At 37.5% G+C, this 18,661-nt stretch overlaps 1 protein-coding gene across 1 annotated transcript in view; it reads left to right on the plus strand.

Annotated features, from left to right (window-relative positions):
* Positions 1-18,344, plus strand: part of kpna3 (karyopherin alpha 3 (importin alpha 4)) — a 33,541-nt gene extending 15,197 nt beyond the window's left edge. The window contains exons 2-17 of the mRNA XM_067441048.1: positions 4,626-4,670; positions 9,846-9,935; positions 10,021-10,050; positions 10,203-10,255; positions 10,715-10,810; positions 12,064-12,149; positions 12,263-12,349; positions 12,853-13,022; positions 13,787-13,831; positions 14,208-14,339; positions 14,422-14,550; positions 14,719-14,823; positions 15,354-15,425; positions 15,506-15,668; positions 15,854-15,948; positions 16,151-18,344. Coding sequence (XP_067297149.1) covers positions 4,626-4,670; positions 9,846-9,935; positions 10,021-10,050; positions 10,203-10,255; positions 10,715-10,810; positions 12,064-12,149; positions 12,263-12,349; positions 12,853-13,022; positions 13,787-13,831; positions 14,208-14,339; positions 14,422-14,550; positions 14,719-14,823; positions 15,354-15,425; positions 15,506-15,668; positions 15,854-15,948; positions 16,151-16,249 — 1,497 coding nt within the window. The 3' untranslated portion in view covers positions 16,250-18,344. The remainder of the gene's footprint in view (positions 1-4,625; positions 4,671-9,845; positions 9,936-10,020; positions 10,051-10,202; positions 10,256-10,714; positions 10,811-12,063; positions 12,150-12,262; positions 12,350-12,852; positions 13,023-13,786; positions 13,832-14,207; positions 14,340-14,421; positions 14,551-14,718; positions 14,824-15,353; positions 15,426-15,505; positions 15,669-15,853; positions 15,949-16,150) is intronic.
* Positions 18,345-18,661: the final 317 nt, after the last annotated feature.

The raw sequence follows: 18,661 nt of genomic DNA on the forward strand, positions 1-18,661 counted from the left end.
AAGATTTGGGAAAAGAAACGAGATGTCCCATGGGATAACGTTAGGCCTATTGTTAAAATTCACGGAAATCGAAATATCGGATGACCAGATTGCAAAACAGAATTAAAAAGCTGGCAAATCTTAAATTGGGCTCAGCCTCCCTCTCATTCAGCATATGAATCCATAGCCTGTTTTCATGGCTGCGATGTAACATCTGCAAATCTGTTTCCCTTAAAAGCTTTGTGCTTTCACCCCTTTGGTAAAAATCACGTAAAACCGCGTTTGCATTGCAATATTTGCAATATTATAGCTCGAAATTATAGTTTTAAGCAGAACATAGTATGAAAGGAGATATTAAAATGAAAAGTGCACAACTCCTCCTAAGTGAAAGCAAGCACATTTTTCCCCTCACGTGCAAAATAGCGCGGATGAGTCCTTATTCGGGGTTAGTAAAATAACAAAATTTAGTTTTTAAGTAAAAAATATATTTATGTAAGAAGATAAAATACAGAGTAGCCTATAGTAACTTATATCTGTTTATACAAAAAAAAAATCACGATAAAGTGAAATTTTTTTTTTTTTTTTTTTTTTTGCGGTGATGGTGGTGACGATCTTAGACCCGCGGTAGGCATCACGTGACCGTGGTATTGCGGTAAAACGGTAACCGCCCCAGTCCTATTCTCCACTGAGTTTTCTAAGGATACTGATTTTCAAAAGACAGCTGTCTGACTCTGAGATGGTGAATGGGAACATGGTTTATGTAACATTAGCAACACATTTTTAGCTATTTAAAAAAGAAGTCAAGCAAAAGCTAATTATATTAATTACCATTATATCCCCGATGTTGTAGAGAGCGATACATAAAACGCATTGCCATTCTGATACATCGACAAATCAGTTTCTGGTTTAAACATATATGGTGGAATTAAATTGATTTACCCAAAAAGGAAAATGTTATGTTTATCTGCTTACCCCCAGGGCATCCAAGATGTCTGTGTGTTTGTTTCTTCAGTAGAAAAAAAATCTTCATTTGTGTTCTACTGAAGAAACAAATACACCGACATCTTGGATGCCCTGGGGGTAAGCAGATAAACATAACATTTTAATTTTTTGGTGAACTATCCCTTTAAACTACTTTTTCCACGTGTCATTGTGCAGTGTTTACTACAGTAAACTGACCGAGTGGATCAGGTAGTCTGAGCTGTGAGTGAGTGGAGGCGGGGCTAATTTGCATATTCATAGTTTCACGTGTACTCAACGAAGCAAGGTTGTAGAGTTACATTCAGGCTATTTTAAGGCATGAATAAAAAAAATCGTTAAATATTTTGGTGATTTAAAGATGAGTTTTAAGGAATAAAAATTATTAACTACAGGGGGGGGGGCTTTAATTAGTAATTAAGAAATAATTGCTGGTATTTTGTCTCTTTCTATTTCCCTTTCTTGTTTGTCGATTTTGCTTTTACATCCTCTCTCTTTTCCCCTTCATGACTTTTGGATTGCATAAGGCACACTGTGGGTTTGCTGTAACATGAACTAGGATGCCTAGTCACAAGATCAAATCCGATCCGTCCCACCATCCCCACCACACAGCATGTGAAGTCTGCATCGTTGGCTGCTGATGTTTTTTTTTTTCCTCCTATATCCCATTGAAGTTTTATATATAAAAAAAAAACATTAGGGATTGGAACAATTTGCTATCTGTGACCTGTCCATCTTGTCATAAAGTCTACAATTCTCCCTCTATATTTTTTTAAATGCATGTTGTAGCTCTTACTGTGAACAATTATTTAGTCCGCTTATACCTTATGCCTGAAATCTTGCATTCATCTTTTGCATTTCAAAATCCAATCAGCAGTCCCTGCCCTATATTTTTTCTTTTACGATAATCCATTACATTCTGATGTACATCACAATACACTCTTAGAAGAAAAGGTTCTATCAGCGCTACGTATTTGGAATCCCTATCCCATTCTCTGTAGTATACTTGACTATACTTCTATATAGAACGTTTTAGGGCCTAAAAGGTTCTATATAGAAGTATACTCCAAAGAATCATTTATGCTAAAAAGGTTCTATAATGACAAGAAAGAACCCTTTTTAAGTGTCAAAAGGGTTCCAAACACTTATTTAGTATTTTTATCTTGTTTCTATAGCCTGACAAGCCTGACCCACATCAAGATGTTTGGTCTGGAAACTCACCATAGACAGGGCTCAATCCGAGGGGCGGGATAAACGGTTGTCTTTCAAACTCCCTCTGCACGCGATAGGATAGCGCTACAACCAACCAGAGCAACGAAGGTGAAACAGAGTTCGCTGACTGATTAAACATTCGCCGTATCCGGTCGGCTAAACTCCGAACACATCTTCCCTTTTTAAGAATGACTTCAGTGCCGCTCTTTGTTCTTTTCTCAGAGAAAAGCTTAACTCCAAGTCTTCCAGAGTCGCGGTCAAAGCTGATTCGAAAGACCACCGCCGTTCGCCAGTTTCTGTGTTTACTAGAAGCACGCAAACTAGGGATGCACGATATTATCGGCACGACATCGGAATCGGCCGATAAACGCTTAAAATATAAAAATCGGCATCGGCCGATATGAAAACATTATGCCGATATGCCTTGCCGATATGATAACGTGTTGATATGCGCCTGCAATAACTCACGTGTGCAAGGAGTGCTACAGCGATAAGACCATGTCAGCACTGCAGTCATTCTTCAAGTGAAAACAAGAAAATACATTGCATGTACAGTGATTTATATTGACTGTTTTTAAATGCTGCCTTGAATTTCTGAATGCACGTACAGAAGGACGTGACAGTCAGCAGCAGATTTGCCATGTTTTCACAACAAAACTAGCCCAAAACAAGCCCAATAGCGTCTCCCCACTCTCTAGCGCGTGCGGCAGCCTCCATAGCAGCAGAAGCTCCTCCAGGTCCTAGTGCCCTCCTGCTAGACCGCTATATATTTATACATGTAGTGGGGGTGCTGTTGTTACAGTAATACAATGAAAAGTAGAATACACAAATAAATTGAAGTTACTTCTTGTTCTGAATAAACAAATCAGTAATGATGTCATAAATCCCAAGCATGACACTTGTAAATTAAATACTTTTATATACAGTGTATTAATCTGTAATAAAATTTTACGAAATGGATGATGAAAAATAATCCAAGGAGCTCTACAATAATTGTAGAATTAAAAGACAGCATCAATGGATGTCATGCCACCCCCACTTCATGTGCACAAACGTTAAATCCAAAAATACAATATTTAGTTTACAGCTGCATCTGGGGTGAAAAATTACTGACTTTATTATTGTTATTTTCAGAGCTTTTAATGTACTCTTATCATAAAAAGAACTTTATTAACATTTATTTATCTTTAACAAGAATCCTTTTAGTAAGGATACCTCAGAAATCTGAAACCAGAATGAAAAAAAATAGTTTTTGCTCAATATGGTGTTGTTTCCAAACAAAGGGAAAAAATAAACATATATCGGCATCGGCCAAAATGAGCTGAAAAATATCGACATATGGGATATCGGCAAAAATCCAATATTGTGCATCCCTAACGCAAACGCAACTCGGCCGTCGTCATTATGGCCCCGCCCGCCGACTCTATACACGATGTGATTGGGCCGTCTAGATTTTGAGGAACACAGCTCAGAAGGGTATTGAGAGCTCCTAGACGACACTTCCGGGCAAATTAAATTTGCTGCCGCTAGGGTGCGTCTAGATTTCTAGGCTATTGTTTCTAGTCTAAATATTTAAAAATTCTTATATAAAGAAACAATTACTAGACAAGTAAAAATTCTTGTCTTGTTTTGGGGAAAAAACCCAAAATTAAGAGAGTTTTTGCTTAAAAATATGCTAATGGTGAATGTAAAATAATTTTACCTACCCCACTGGCAGATTATTTACCTTATTTTAAGCAAAAAAACTCTTAATTTTTAGCTATTTTTCCCCAAAACAAGACAATTACTTTTGCTTGTCTAGTAAATATTTTTAGATGTTTGGACTAGAAACAAGAAAAAAATACTAAATAAGTAAAGCATTTTTTTGCAGTGAACCCTTTAGCTGTTCCAAATACGTAGCACCGATAGAACCTTTTAAGGTTCTATATAGAACCTTTTCTTCTAAGAGTGTACAGAATAAAATATGTATATCTACTTCCATTGCGATAATGTGTTTTGTTGATCCAGACATGGTCTTGCTCTTCTGTGTGGTGCAGATTTGTGTTTTATGGAACAGTTTTAATAGAATGGCTACACAATGTGATTGTCTAAACGGAGGACTGACTGACAGCGGGGCTCTGCCGTCACTATGGTTACCACGGTTGGTTGCCTCTTTGTTCTGTTGGATTGGCAAGACTTTGGTTGGCATTAATGTAGCATTTTGTTTGCATCGTTACAGCCCATTAGAGGGTGTCACCGTGGCAGTGTGTGAACCAATCACTTGTGAATTTGTAGCTAAACCAAAGTATTAAACTTTACCCAACCATCCGCAATGCAGTGTCAACACACGGGCACATTTTCATAACATGCAAATCTCTGGGAGTTGTCTTTTTTGTCACTATTTATACCTGTCACTATTTATACCTCAGATGTGTTACACTGTGCTTAACCAACCTATTTCTCTTGTACTTTTTCAGACGATGCGAAGACATCGTAATGAAGTAACGGTAGAACTGAGAAAGGTAAGTTCACAATTTATTGTCTGTCATTGTTTCTGATGTATTTGAATAGGCACTATTCAATTGTAAGTTTCCTCTGGGGGGACTCACTTAAGCTACAGTGTGTAGCTGAACATTGCATTCTGATGCAATTCATGTGACTCATCAGAGAATATGACTTGCAACACTGATTATCATAGTGTTTTTCATTCTTAAATAACTATGTTCACTCTCACATCAACAACATTAAGCTATTTATTGTGGTGATTCAGTGGGCACTTGAGGTCTGTTTTTAGCGCTGCATGCAAGAGCTCTTGATAGTTCCTCAGTCTTATTTAGGGCTGGGCGATAAAGCTAAAACAAATATATTTTCTCTATACATTTACTCTGTACATATCTGCTCTGAAATTATTGACATTTTTTTTAGATGTATTTATAGAGCTTGCTAACTTTTGGTGGCTGACTCAGCATTTTGAATTGATTCATAATAATAAAATGCAATATTTTCCTACTGATAAATTAGAGATGGCATTATAACATCTTTGACGTAACATTATAACATTCTCAAACTAGCCTGACCCACTTTTTGATAACCTCTTGTCGTCACTCTTCCACTCTTCTAAGGATTAAAAGGGGCTTTCGCAACGGATAGTTATAGACACACAGTTATAGGAACTAGCCACCAGAGGTGGAAAGAGTAACAAAATATTCTACTCAAGTAAAAGTACTGTTAGTTCAATGAAATTTTACTTAAGTACAAGTAAAATTACTGGTCTAAAAATTTACTCAAGTAAAAGTAAAAAAAGTAGCTCATTTAAAATCTACTCAGAGTAAAAGTTACTTTTTAGTTAGTTACTTTTTTAACAGTGGGGGTGGGGGACTCTCCCCTGTAGGGTTGTGATAGAATGAGATTTTCACGATATGACAACTATCTCAGAAAACATCAATTAAACATTTACTGTACCTATTATTAAATGCTGGTTATTATCATTAGTTAAAATGAAGTTAAATGAATGAAGAAGATTGGTCTTTTTTTTTTATTTGGTTGAACAAATGCTTTATTATAACAAACTTAAAACCATTTGTTTATTTTGTTTATTAAAATTTCAATAAAACATGTCTAATAAACTAAATTCAATAAATTATTATGAATTAGATTAACAACTTATTTTTATCATTAATTTGTAAAAATGTTTAAGAATAAAATATGTAGTAGACGGAGCAGCTCATTCACAGAGAGAGAACAAGCAGATCATATATTCATATAGCAGTGTTTTGTGCTTTAATGTTCACAGACCATGTCGCGATTTGATTTATTTTTAAGGCCTACAGCTCTACATTCGAGTTTTTCGTTCATCCACCAGTTTGCCTGTATTACGCCAATTCTACGTTATAATGTAAAGTTAATGTTCATGACTGGATTCCGGGATTCCCTCTACGTCACAGAAAAACCCCTCTGTACATTAATGTTTTTTTTTTTACTCAGTAACGGTTGTGGTTTAAAATGTAGCAAAGTACAATACTTTAATCAAAATGTACTTAAGTAAAAGTAAAATTACAGATTTTTAAAACTACTTAAAAAAGTAGAAGTACACAGAAAAGCTACTCAATTACAGTAACGCGAGTAAATGTAATTCGTTACTTTCCACCTCTGCTAGCCACCAAGGTGGTCCCCTGAAAACTGAAGGCTCCCACAGGGCCATTTTCCAAAGTCAACAAGTTGAGGATGGAGGACATCTTGATTGGAACTTTTTGTTTTGTCATGATAACCGATATGGAATATAGATGTATAAGATTGGAAGGGCAAAAAGGAGAGTAAAAAAATAAAATCTCCTACGACAACTGCAGTGCATATTAGGGCTGTGTGGTTAATCACAATTGATTTTCAATTTTGGCCAACGATTATGAAAACAAGATGATCAAGGTAAAATGATTATTGTGCCCCTGCTGCAGTCAGTCTTGTGCACCTTCTGTTCCTTCCCAGCAGTGCTCTTTCATTCCTCCCTAAAATCCTAAAATTAACATCCAAATCAGCCGATTAAGTTAATGTTGTAAAATGCAGTCTTATGTTGCTTTTATAATTCTCAGCAGGGCTTGAAATCAGATTCCCGAGGGGGTGGGTGTGATTTGTCACAGAAAAAAAATCACAGAGGACCCCTGAAAGGCGGGCACCTAGAATCATTACCAACTCTAACGGCTTCCACCGATAGTTATAGGAACTATTAAAACTTTCCTCCAATGCCAAAGCCCTTGAAGTGTAGCTGCAGCATTGTGAGAGATAATGTGATTTTGTGGGTACTAGGGGCTGCCCCTAGACTGGGTAAACCCGGCCTGATCGCCGGCAATTCGATTTTTGCCCTGCAACTCAGTCTGGAAACCTGTACATTCATTTCTACTGCTTCTGCAACACTTTTGCAGGAGCCAGTCTAGGGCTGTCAAAATTGCTCAAACTCCTGTGACCTGTCTCTGAACCCCCATGCGCATGCCCCCTCTCAAAGGAGAGAGCCACGCCTCTTCTACACGGCATTGTTTTCCGCTTTTTTCTGCTGTTTTATTTATTTTATTTGAATATTAATTTCACCTTTGAATATACATTCGAATTTAGAATATTTGTTGACAGCCCTAAACCAATCACAATCGAAAATCGGCACGGAATATCGACAAGACTTCCCCCTAATATTCAACTAAATGGTAATCGATTAGAAGAGGCTTAATCAACCAAAACTATATTAGTTGGTTAGTCGCAGAAATTAAAACTTCACAGGAAGTGGCGAAGTCACGCAGCCTCTGAGGGACAGATCATTAATGGCTGATCCTTGTGGTAACTACAGTATCTTGGGCAGGAAATGAAAACCTTTGCCTATCATCAATCGACCTTAAATATGGCCTATCATTTGAAATGTAAGTAGTAGTAACTTTACTTGGCCGCTCGCTCTGATGCTAATGAATGCAAGCTATTGATAGCTAAATATCTAAATGTTTGCGTGGACTGTGGAAGCTAAAGTATAACACGCTTACTGCATGACATTATGGATTAGTGTTTTCCCCACCAGTATATATTTAAGTTATTAATATAAATGTGTGATTAGTCGACTAATGGCTTAAATTATTAACTACTAGTCGACTAGAAAATTCTTAAGTGAGGGGCAGCCTCATCGTTGCAGGAAATAGAGGACATCGGTAGCTTAAATGTTGCCTCAGCGTGGAGTCTCTTCATGCATTACATTAAACTTAAGCAGGTGGGGATTACGTGAGAGTGCACAGATTCTTTGCTCTTCCCTCTGGACGCTGCATTTAGTATTTTTCTGTAAGATGTGAGCACCGGAAGCAAGGCATTTCACTCTATATATAGTGTATAGTGACACCTCTGATAGCTTAACCAATTGTGCCCAAAAGTTTAACATAATGAATCGAATACCAGAGAACGAAGGATGCTGCTGCTGTGCCAGACACATGATCTGATCAACACTAATAAGTGTGCAACTGAGCAGATTAGTCTTCGAGCCACAATTTTACACAATAATGTTAAATGACTAATGTTATAAGCAGTCATTGGTTAAAAAAAACAACAGAAAATGTGTTTTATTGAAGCCTTCACATGACTTTGTTCTCTCGGCTGGTGAGCGGTTTCTTTTGGAAGTCTGGTTTGCGCTTGCAGTATTTGGCTCATGCCATCCATGGTCACGGGGCCCCTGGTTGGCTGCACCCCAAGAAGAAGGTTTGTCATGAGGGGCTTCCCTCGTCACCCATATCTCCCCTCCCCCCTTTCTTTTGGCACGGAATTCAGACCTCGCTAGAACTATTTGTGCCTTTTTATTGGTTTTTACGTCTAAAAAAAGACTGATCTATATCATCACCAGAAGAAAAGTTTCCTGCAGCCTTTGACAAAGTCCATTAGGACAAATTGCTTCCATTCTTTTTGTCGCAGTCTTGCATTTTTTTTAATGTGTAAAAATCCCCATATTTTGATCTGGTAGGCCAGAGCTGATGTGGAGCAGAGGTTTAGTCCCACAGCCTTGATGTTGATGCATTGGTGCTGGACTGGGTGACGCAGCATGTCCTGTCCATATTAGGCGGTTATACTGTCAGCCCAGAGGAATCGGACAGATTGCTGCTGTGCTCTGTGCGCGAGACATTCCTCTTTGCATTCCTGTTTGCTCTAACATTAGAGTCACAGACCACTCACCCTCACATTATTTTCTCACACAGCCTAGAACTAGAAGGGACTTTCTGTGGGCCATTTCGTCAGTTATTTGCCCTTTTTTGAGGATTAGATTTTGTGCTGTCTAATTATTATCATTGACATCAGCAGCAAAATATTCCATTTAAAGGCTTAGTTCACCCAAAAATGAAAATTGTCATTAATTACGAGAATACTTTGAAATACTATGAGAATTTCTGGGCCTTGAAAGTGGTAATAATATTGCAGTCTATGTGGGGTCAGAGAGCTCCTGATTTGTGTTCCGAAGATGAACAAAGGGTTTACGAGTTTAAAATGACAGAATTTTCGTTTTTGGGTGAACCCTGTAAGGGTTTCATGGAAAACATCGTTTTTAAAATAAGATAAATATACAGTGGGAACATACCGTACATTTCTTAACTACAACTTCCTCCCCACTTAAAATAAAATCAAAAACCTGAAACATTTGCACATAGCTGCCCATTTATCTTGCTTTGTTTTTTCGAACTTCCCACGCCTATTCATGTTGAGGTAATAAAGATGAAGTATTCCAGATGCTTGCTAAATGTTAGAACAACCTGCAAAATGTGATAGTCTGTCAAGATAGGTTTTTCTGGCTGTATGATTTTTTTCTGCCTTCCGCTCTGCAGTTCCTTCTCAAGGATCCCAGTGTTCGAAACGGGTGACTGATGTTTATGTTTAATTTAGTTTGGGCAGCACATTGAACCCCTCTATTAAAGCAGATTAATTGTTTTATCAGGGACTTTAAGGTGAAAATGAATAGTATAGGCTCTTTAAAATGGCAGTTTATTAAAAATAAATACACCTTATATTAAATATACACAGCATTAATCAACGCTTGAGACTGTATTCTGTGATTTACTCAAATGTGTTGAGTCTGTAAAAATGAAAGATTAGTTTGTACTTGTTTTTGGTCTGTGTGATCTCATGATGCTTTTATTAAGTGCAAGTATTCACAGAGGACATTATATATTTATTTGATTTCTCAATCTGTACAGAACAAAAGAGACGAGCATCTCCTGAAGAAACGAAATGTTCCACAGGAAGAGAGTCTGGAAGATTCGGATGTGGACTCTGACTTCAAAGGGGTAAGAGGCTTTCTTCTCATTTCATCTTTCTCCATATCTTCCTTTACATAGTTTGTCTAAATGTTTTTCTTCCCTTTCTCCTCAGCAAAATGTAACACTAGATGCCATCCTACAGGTAAGCTTGTACCAAGTTAATGTCTGATAAATAACTGATTCAGAGCGTCAGCGCACATGGCAGCACTCCACTTCCCAAAGTGTGTGTGTGGGTGTGAGTGGCCCCTTCTTCCTCTCATTCGCCATTTCTCCTCTTTCTTTCATTTTCTACAGAATGCAACCAGTGACAATGCAGTGGTTCAGCTCAGTGCGGTGCAAGCAGCCAGGTAAAGTGTTGTGATATGAATATGAAAAGATTTGTTACACATGAATGTCTTCTAAAAACATCTCTCATAACCTTAAGTAAACATATCCTGGACTCTTTTTGCTACATTCCTGGCCTTTATGTCCATGATTCATCAGTGTGTGTGTGAGTCTAAAGAAGACTAATTCTTTAGACGGTTGAGGTTCTAATTTATATTCCTCATTGAATATAATTAAGTAATGCATCACATTTAGTTAATTTACCATTTTTTCCTGAAGTGGTCTGATTAATGTCAGCTGAATGTGAAAAGCATAACACAAAGCAACAGTGACATACTCTGTGAATTATTCTTGTAATTAAATATGTTTTGCTGGATTTGTCTCTATGAAATGGATTCCATTAACAGTGCTGACATGTATTTGGAGTGCCGGATGGTGACTGACAGAGTGCCTTACCATTTTTCTCTTTTCTGTCCTCGCAGAAAATTGCTCTCAAGTGACAGAAATCCTCCCATAGACGACTTGATAAAATGTGGAATCCTTCCAATCTTAGTCAAATGCCTGGAGAGGGATGACAAGTGAGTGTGACTATACATTGCACATAATGAAATTATTCAAAACTTAATGAAACCTTTTTAATTGTGCTGTTTGTGTACAAACATGCATCAGAGTTAATGAAGTTCTTAATGTCATCTTGAATGATGATAGAGAAAGTGAATGAGATAAAAGAATAAGGGATGAGGCAGAAGGTGGATGTTAGATGGAGATCCTCAAGTGAGAACACTGCGGTTCAAAAATTTGGGGTCAGTAAGATTCAAGATGCATGAAATTGACTAAAAGTGAATGTTAAGACGTTTATTAATATTTCTATTTCAGATTAATGTTCTTTGAAGTTTCTAATCCTCAAAGAATCCTGAGAAAATTTATCCTGGTTAGTTTCCACAAAATATTAAGCAGCACAACCTTTTTCAACATTGCTAATAAGAAGAAATGTTTCTTGAGCCGCAAATCAGCATATCTGAATGATTTCTGAACAATCTGGAGTTATGATGCTGAAACGCATAGACACTAATGCTTTAATGATTTTTAGGTGTGTTCAGTCGTGGCCTTACAGGTCCACCCATGTTTTATTCACCAAGACGTGCTGAGTCTGACACAACTTGCTCGGATTTCACTGAGCCCCATTGTTTTCTACAGCCTTATTTCTCAGCAACAGCAAAACTATTACACATTTTAGTGGTGAGGTTGCACAGAAATTTGGCTAACAGATATGGGTCACCCTAGACAGGTGTCACACCTTTCTCCATAACTGGCCCACGCTTTTTTAGGCAATGCAAAGCGATTTCTTCCTGTGAATCATTTAACATGTTCAGATTTGCTGACTTGTTTGGAAGCCATATGGTGGAAGTTAACTAAATGAAGTTGAAGTTACATTAAATGCATATTTATGAGGAGAAATAAGGATTGGTACCTGATACACTAATGGAAAACCACGCCAGCTGTATCTTTAAAATAATTTTTAGGTTCTTTTAATCACTTTTTGTCCTTTTAATCATACAAGACTGGAAAAATCATGATAAAATCATTGCCTTTGTCTTCATATGTTACTCTAAATCAGCCAAGAACTGGTAGTGTGTTTGTGTACTTTTACAATTTGTTTTATATTTTATAAAGGTCAGTTCTGGCTAAATCACGTAATCCTGTGAAAAACGTCCTGCTGAGCCCTTTTCACAGAAGGCCATTTTGTATTCAGAGTGGTCCGAGGTGAAGTGTTGTTTACCACCACCTCAAAAATATTTGAACTTCCATTTCCTCTTTCTTTCTTCATCAGTCCTTCATTGCAGTTTGAAGCTGCCTGGGCTTTGACCAACATTGCATCAGGGACGTCTGCGCAGACACAGGCAGTGGTCAAATCCAGTAAGTTGTTTGGACAGGCCTTCGTCTACCAGATCGACCTGTTTTGACTTCGTCAGCTCTCTCTGTATCTGAAGGCTCTGTTCTCCTCTCATTCTCTTTTCCCATCTGTGTAGATGCTGTCCCATTGTTTTTGAGACTTCTCCACTCTCCTCATCAGAATGTGTGTGAGCAGGCCGTGTGGGCGCTGGGAAACATCATTGGTGAGTAACTGCGAATTGTCTTCACACTGTTGCTGCCACTGAATTTAAGAAAGAGAACAAGAATTTCAAGGAGATTCTGGCAGCAAAACTAAACCACACAAGATGTGAACTTTTGGATGTCATGTCCAGAACAGCTGCTACATACATATTGGTGGTGTTAACACATTGAAAGCTGTTGGTTTAACCCATATTAAACACCAAAGGCAAAATAACATATTAAAGGTAAAAATAAAATAAAATTCAATTATAGTTGACAACTCAATTTTTTTTTAAAGTTTTTCTTGCGTTACACCACATTTAGTACTAAATTTTGTTTCCATAAAATGCTTTGTGTGTAAATAGGCTTCTTTTCTCATATAATTCTGTAGCACATTGGCAATCTAAACTTGCAAATTTATCCCAAAAAATCTAGATTCATATAATTTGAGGGTTGTGAAAGCCGTGATGCTCATCAGTAGTTTTATTTAGACTAACACATGCTTGTGCTTTATGGGTGTTTGCAGGTGATGGACCTCAGTGTCGAGATTACGTCATCTCGCTTGGTGTGGTCAAACCTCTCTTGTCGTTTATTAATCCTTCCATCCCCATAACCTTCTTGAGAAACGTTACCTGGGTCATTGTCAATCTGTGCCGAAACAAAGATCCTCCCCCGCCCATGGAAACCGTACAAGAGGTGAGGAGTGTGTATGTGATCCTGTACGGATTGTATGAGTGTTGTGAAAATGATAAATAAATTGTTGAATTTAATATTGTTAGACTTAAGAGGTGTTTTTGAATAATATAAAATAACACTTGGTCAACGTTAATATAGATTACTGAAGTGTTTTTTCCATGTCGCACTGCATTTATCTTCTCTCATTAAGTCAATACAAGCCTGACTGCTGAAGTGCATCAAAATACAGCGATTTGATTGGCTAAATTGATCCACTTAGCTGGCTATTTGGCTGGTTGAAATGCTTGAAACACTATAAACTGGCATTTAATCCAGTAAAGCACCACAACTTTTAAATCTTAAAGTGTGTGCAAGATATTGTGTCAAGGATTTTCATTCATGCCTTTCAGACTCAACCTCTCTCAATAATCTGAAGTTTTTAAGTATTTTATATTTATCATATATTTACTATATATTCATTCATGGGGTGCAGATATTATTCTTTGTAATCTATATGCCAATATTCTCTCCTCCTGTCTGTAATCTGGAGGTGTATCTTTGAGCTGAAGGGAACATATTGTACCTCCTGCTGCTAGAAAATCATTAGACTTCATTGTGTGTGTGTGTGTGTGTGTGTGTAATAGTAATATAACAACTGTTTCATTGATGGCAGGTCTAATGAATATTGTTGCCTACAGTGATTTCATGTTTACACGCTGTGTGCTTATTCTCACAATCTGGTGGTTTCAAATGAAATATCACCTTCTAATTTTTTTTTCTTGCAGATTCTTCCTGCCCTCTGTGTACTCATATATCATACAGATATAAATGTGAGTACAAGATGTAAAAAAATTAAAATAAAATCTATACAAATGTTGCTCTTAACTGAATAATGAATGTAGTAAATCTGGGTTTAGTCTCATTACTAAGTAATAATGTACAACTAGCCAGTTATCATCACACAGTAAACACTGAGTTCATCTGAACCTGTATGTGAAGTGTAGGTGTATTGTCTTGAAGGACTTTATTTTGTAATAATGATCGGCTGACTGTACATTTATCCCAGTTATAAATTAGTTCCTGCTAAGGAAGAAAAATAGTCAATTTGACCACTCAGTGCTAAAACTGACCAGTCAGAAACCTGCTGTGTAATAAATGTCTTGACTGAGGCTTGTCTAGAATACTAAAATGTCTTTCTTTCTCTAGATTCTGGTAGACACTGTGTGGGCTCTGTCATATCTGACAGATGGAGGTAATGAGCAGATTCAGATGGTAATAGACTCAGGTGTCGTCCCTTTCCTTGTCCCGCTGCTCAGCCACCAAGAGGTCAAAGTTCAGGTAAAAAATAATGCAGATTTGTATAAGTTTCCACTGAAACCCGAATCTGGTTTCTGATAGTGTTTGTGTATCCTCTGCTCAGACCGCAGCTCTGAGAGCGGTGGGGAACATTGTAACCGGGACGGATGAGCAGACTCAGGTGGTGCTCAACTGTGATGTGCTCTCTCACTTTCCCAACCTGCTCACACACCCCAAAGAGAAAATCAACAAGGTGAGACACACACACACATACCGTCTGATCCCATTAGTTTGAAATGTAATCAAAATGATGAAACCTAAACATTTACTTGCCTAATTTCTTAAACGACTCCAGATCACAGTGTAAGCGCTGTGGCTCATGTTTAGAGTACATCTGTGATGTGTCTGTTCTTCCCTGCAGGAGGCAGTGTGGTTCCTGTCCAATATAACAGCAGGTAACCAGCAGCAGGTGCAGGCTGTAATAGATGCTGGTCTCATACCCATGATCATTCACCAGCTTGCCAAGGTAAGATGTTATCTGTGTAGCCTGCTGTACATCAACCTTTTCCCTTTTGCAGTTTAATTTGAGCATTTACACCACCTTACTGCCACATGTTGTATACTGTGGGCACATGTTAAATTCTTCTGTTTGTTTTCCTATTTTACTTAATTATTACAAATTATATATTTAACACTGTAGAGTATTTCTTATTAATTTTGTCACCATATTTCTTTCAACTTTTATTTTTCAAGTTAAATGTATATTTTAAATCCAAGCAATATAGTATAATATCCTAAAGACTTGAGATTGGGTCTTATTTGACTTGGGCCAATAAGCAACCAATCAAAACACCCTATATTTGACATGAACTACTCATATTTTCTTTTGAAAATGTAAAAACCTAGTAATACTATTATTATTGTGCTATTGATCATCAGTTGTATGGCATCTGAAGTAAATTCTCAAGCTTGAATCTAGACTCTTATAAAAAATGTCTCACTAGACAGAACCTGTAATTCAATTTTTCATATATGCATCTTGGTTTTTCCAAACAGGGTGATTTTGGAACACAGAAGGAAGCTGCATGGGCCATCAGCAACTTGACAATAAGTGGAAGAAAAGATCAGGTATAAACCATTCTCAATGAATCTCTGATTCAGAGCCACTTTTCCTTCTTTTTAATTGGTTATGTTTCTGTAATTGGCAGGTGGAGTACTTGGTGCAACAAAACGTGATCCCACCTTTCTGCAACCTGTTGTCAGTGAAAGACTCTCAGGTGGTCCAGGTGGTTCTTGATGGACTGAAAAACATCCTGATAATGGCTGGGGAGGAAGCCAGCACAATTGCTGAGATCATTGAAGAGTGTGGAGGTAACGCATGCAGTGTAGAAAGGGGTAGTCATGGTTCCTTTATATTGAGACCGGTTGTATTCTAAAAGATGACCAGTAGATTAGTCTGAAATGATCACATCTGCACATTCGTTAAGGGTTTTATTTATTTTGAGGGGGAAAAAATTAAAAAGATGATCAATAATAGTCTTACCTCTGTCTTTCAGGATTGGAGAAAATTGAGAACCTACAGCAGCATGAAAATGAGGACATCTATAAACTTGCATTTGAAATCATTGATCAGTACTTTTCAGGAGACGATGTGAGTCTCAAACTCTTGTTTTTTGACATTTCCTTGATACTAACTTTTGGGTTATTCTAAGCGCATATTGCAGTTTTTTCATCTACCACTGATTTCTGCTATATCTTTCCACTGTGTTATCATTGTAGTTATGGTTTGGAGCGACTATTACAACTTAATAGTTGTATAAACTGACCTTAATTGTGTTTGGCTCTCCTTGTAGATTGATGAGGACCCCAGCCTGATTCCTGAGGCCACCCAGGGAGGCACATTTAATTTTGATCCAGCCTCCAACCTTCAAACCAAGGAGTTCAAGTTCTAGACATCCAGAGCTTCGAACTTAGGAACGGTGGGTTTCCCAGCTGCTCCTCAACCCCTGCCACCTACTGACCCCATCACCTACCAACCACTCACTAACCAGAAAAACAAACCAATCACCATGCTCAGAAACGACACTCGCTCACATAGAAGAAAATAGCACTGAAGGTTCTGAGTACCTGTCTCAACGCCACTCAAAACATGGATGGATCTCAACCAACCGCAAGACATGGAAGAGAAAAAGAACAAGACTCATTATACTGCAGTTGCCAAAAAAAAGAAAATGGAAAAAAAAGGAAAAATATTTTGCTCTTTCTTTCACTCACTCAAACACATAGGTGAGCATGAACAATAATAGGAACTTCTGTTGTTGTACCAGCCATCATATCAGCCAAGGAAGATGAAAGAAAGAGATATTCCTGAAATAGAAAAGCAGGGATTTTTCTTTTGTTTCCAAGAAATTCCTTCCCTCAAAATGTTGCATTTCTGGTGATGATCTTCGAGTCTCAGACAGACGTCCAGCCTCTACTGTGTTAAGCCATTTGGACCCCCCTCCCTCATTCATCTGAATCTGTGACCTAGCCTATAATGGGTTATTCCATGGAATATTATTCAAATGGGGGAAGGGAGCGTCTCTAAATATGTGGTGTGCAAACAGAACTTAAATTATCGCCACCAATTCTTGCTTTTTCTTCATCCTGAAATTATGGATATTTAAAAAAACACTGAAGATAATGAAAAAAATTATGTCAGCAGATTATACAGACTTGAATGGAGAAAATCTCATCTGAGATGGTCCAGCACCCTCATTTTCAAAGTTCTGCAGCGATAGTGTAGTGGACTTTCATTGTGCCGATCTTTTTGGTTTGCAATTGGACTGTCGCACGTGTCAAAGGAGGATCCTATGTGGGATGATCCTCAGTCAGGTCAATTTGGCCAGGATTTTTAAAGGGACGCCACATCCTTTGGAAGTTCTTTGAGATCACCTTAAAAGGTCTTTCTGCTTAACAAGGGTGCTCTGGCAGCGCTCTTTATTTTCCGGATTCATCTTCTCTACTTCTTGTCTGTAACCATAGTAATAAGTTCTTTGGGATAAACCCAATTGTTACCGGTTGGAGGATATTTTCACTAAATCAGTACATTTCAACACTCGGTAGTCAAAACCACAAGAAACTTTGCAACAGTGATTGGATTGTGAAATCTTTTTTTGTTTTGATCAGTGGAGCTTCCGCTTTTGCAGTTTTTCCAGTCTTACGCGCACACTTTTGGGTTTTTTCCCGTTTTATTGCTTAATGTATGTGGAGAGCGATGTTCGCTTAATTTTGACTATACAAGCAATGGGAAAAGGAGATTGTGGTTCATTTTTTGTTTAGTTGGTTTTTAATCTTTTCACTTGCTACAAAACCTAATCATACCAACTAAAAATAAAAGTATATTTCTTGTTTAGGTATATGAGAAGTTACCACACTTAGGTCCACTAGACGTTGTTGGGACGCTACAGAACAATAATATTGTGATTATTGATTTACAGCCATTAGGGGTAATTTGTTGTTTTTGTTTGTTCTTTTGTTTTGTAATGGCAAATGAATGCCATTATTTGGAAAATGGGCTTTCTTACTGTTTTGACTGGACTTTTTTTTTTTTGTTCTTTTTTCCCTGTGCATTAACTTGTAAAGGGATGTATGGGGAAAAAAATTGCCGTTGGACTAAAGTAGTTGTGTTCGGGCCGCAAACTGCTGAAAAAGACAGTAAGGAAGCTAAAGGCAGCCCTGATGATTTTTGAGTTAGCCATTTATTGTTGAACAAAAATAAATAAAAACTGGTTTGAAATTCATGAACTTATCTAGACAACTAGAAAAAGAGCCACTTTAAAGAAGTTTTGTCTTGTATCAGAAATGGATACAAGCTTATTGCTTGTTGCAAGATTTTTACTTGCTGAAGAATAAAATTAATCTAAAGAAGCGACAGATCGCATTTTGGCCTCTGATTGTTTGTATGTTTTTATAAATTTTAGAACTGAATTTTTCTTTAAGGTGGCTCATCAGTATTTTTTTTTCAACTCCTGTGCATATTAAAGATAAAGAATGAGTTGAAATTCATTGTGCCTTTTGTTTTTCATTTCAAAGCAACTAAAAAAGGTTCATAATGCCTACCACGTTGCATTGGAGCTGCTTATAATATGGGGTCTCGTGGGTGTTATATTTGCCTATCTCTGGACTTTACGATGAGACGTTCTCTGGAGTAGAGTATAATTCTAATTAAATTGTCCTCTAGTCTGCTGGCTGACTTGTAATTGATCCCCTAACTTCCATTCTGCTCCCTTCTCATTCTTTTCATATAGATCACAAATTCCCACACTCTTAAACCCATCCAATCTTTCCTCTCCCTCCCCTCCCTGCTACCACCTTTCTATGGC

This window comes from Pseudorasbora parva, chromosome 4 (assembly GCF_024679245.1).
Source record: "Pseudorasbora parva isolate DD20220531a chromosome 4, ASM2467924v1, whole genome shotgun sequence".
Lineage (NCBI taxonomy): Eukaryota > Metazoa > Chordata > Actinopteri > Cypriniformes > Gobionidae > Pseudorasbora > Pseudorasbora parva.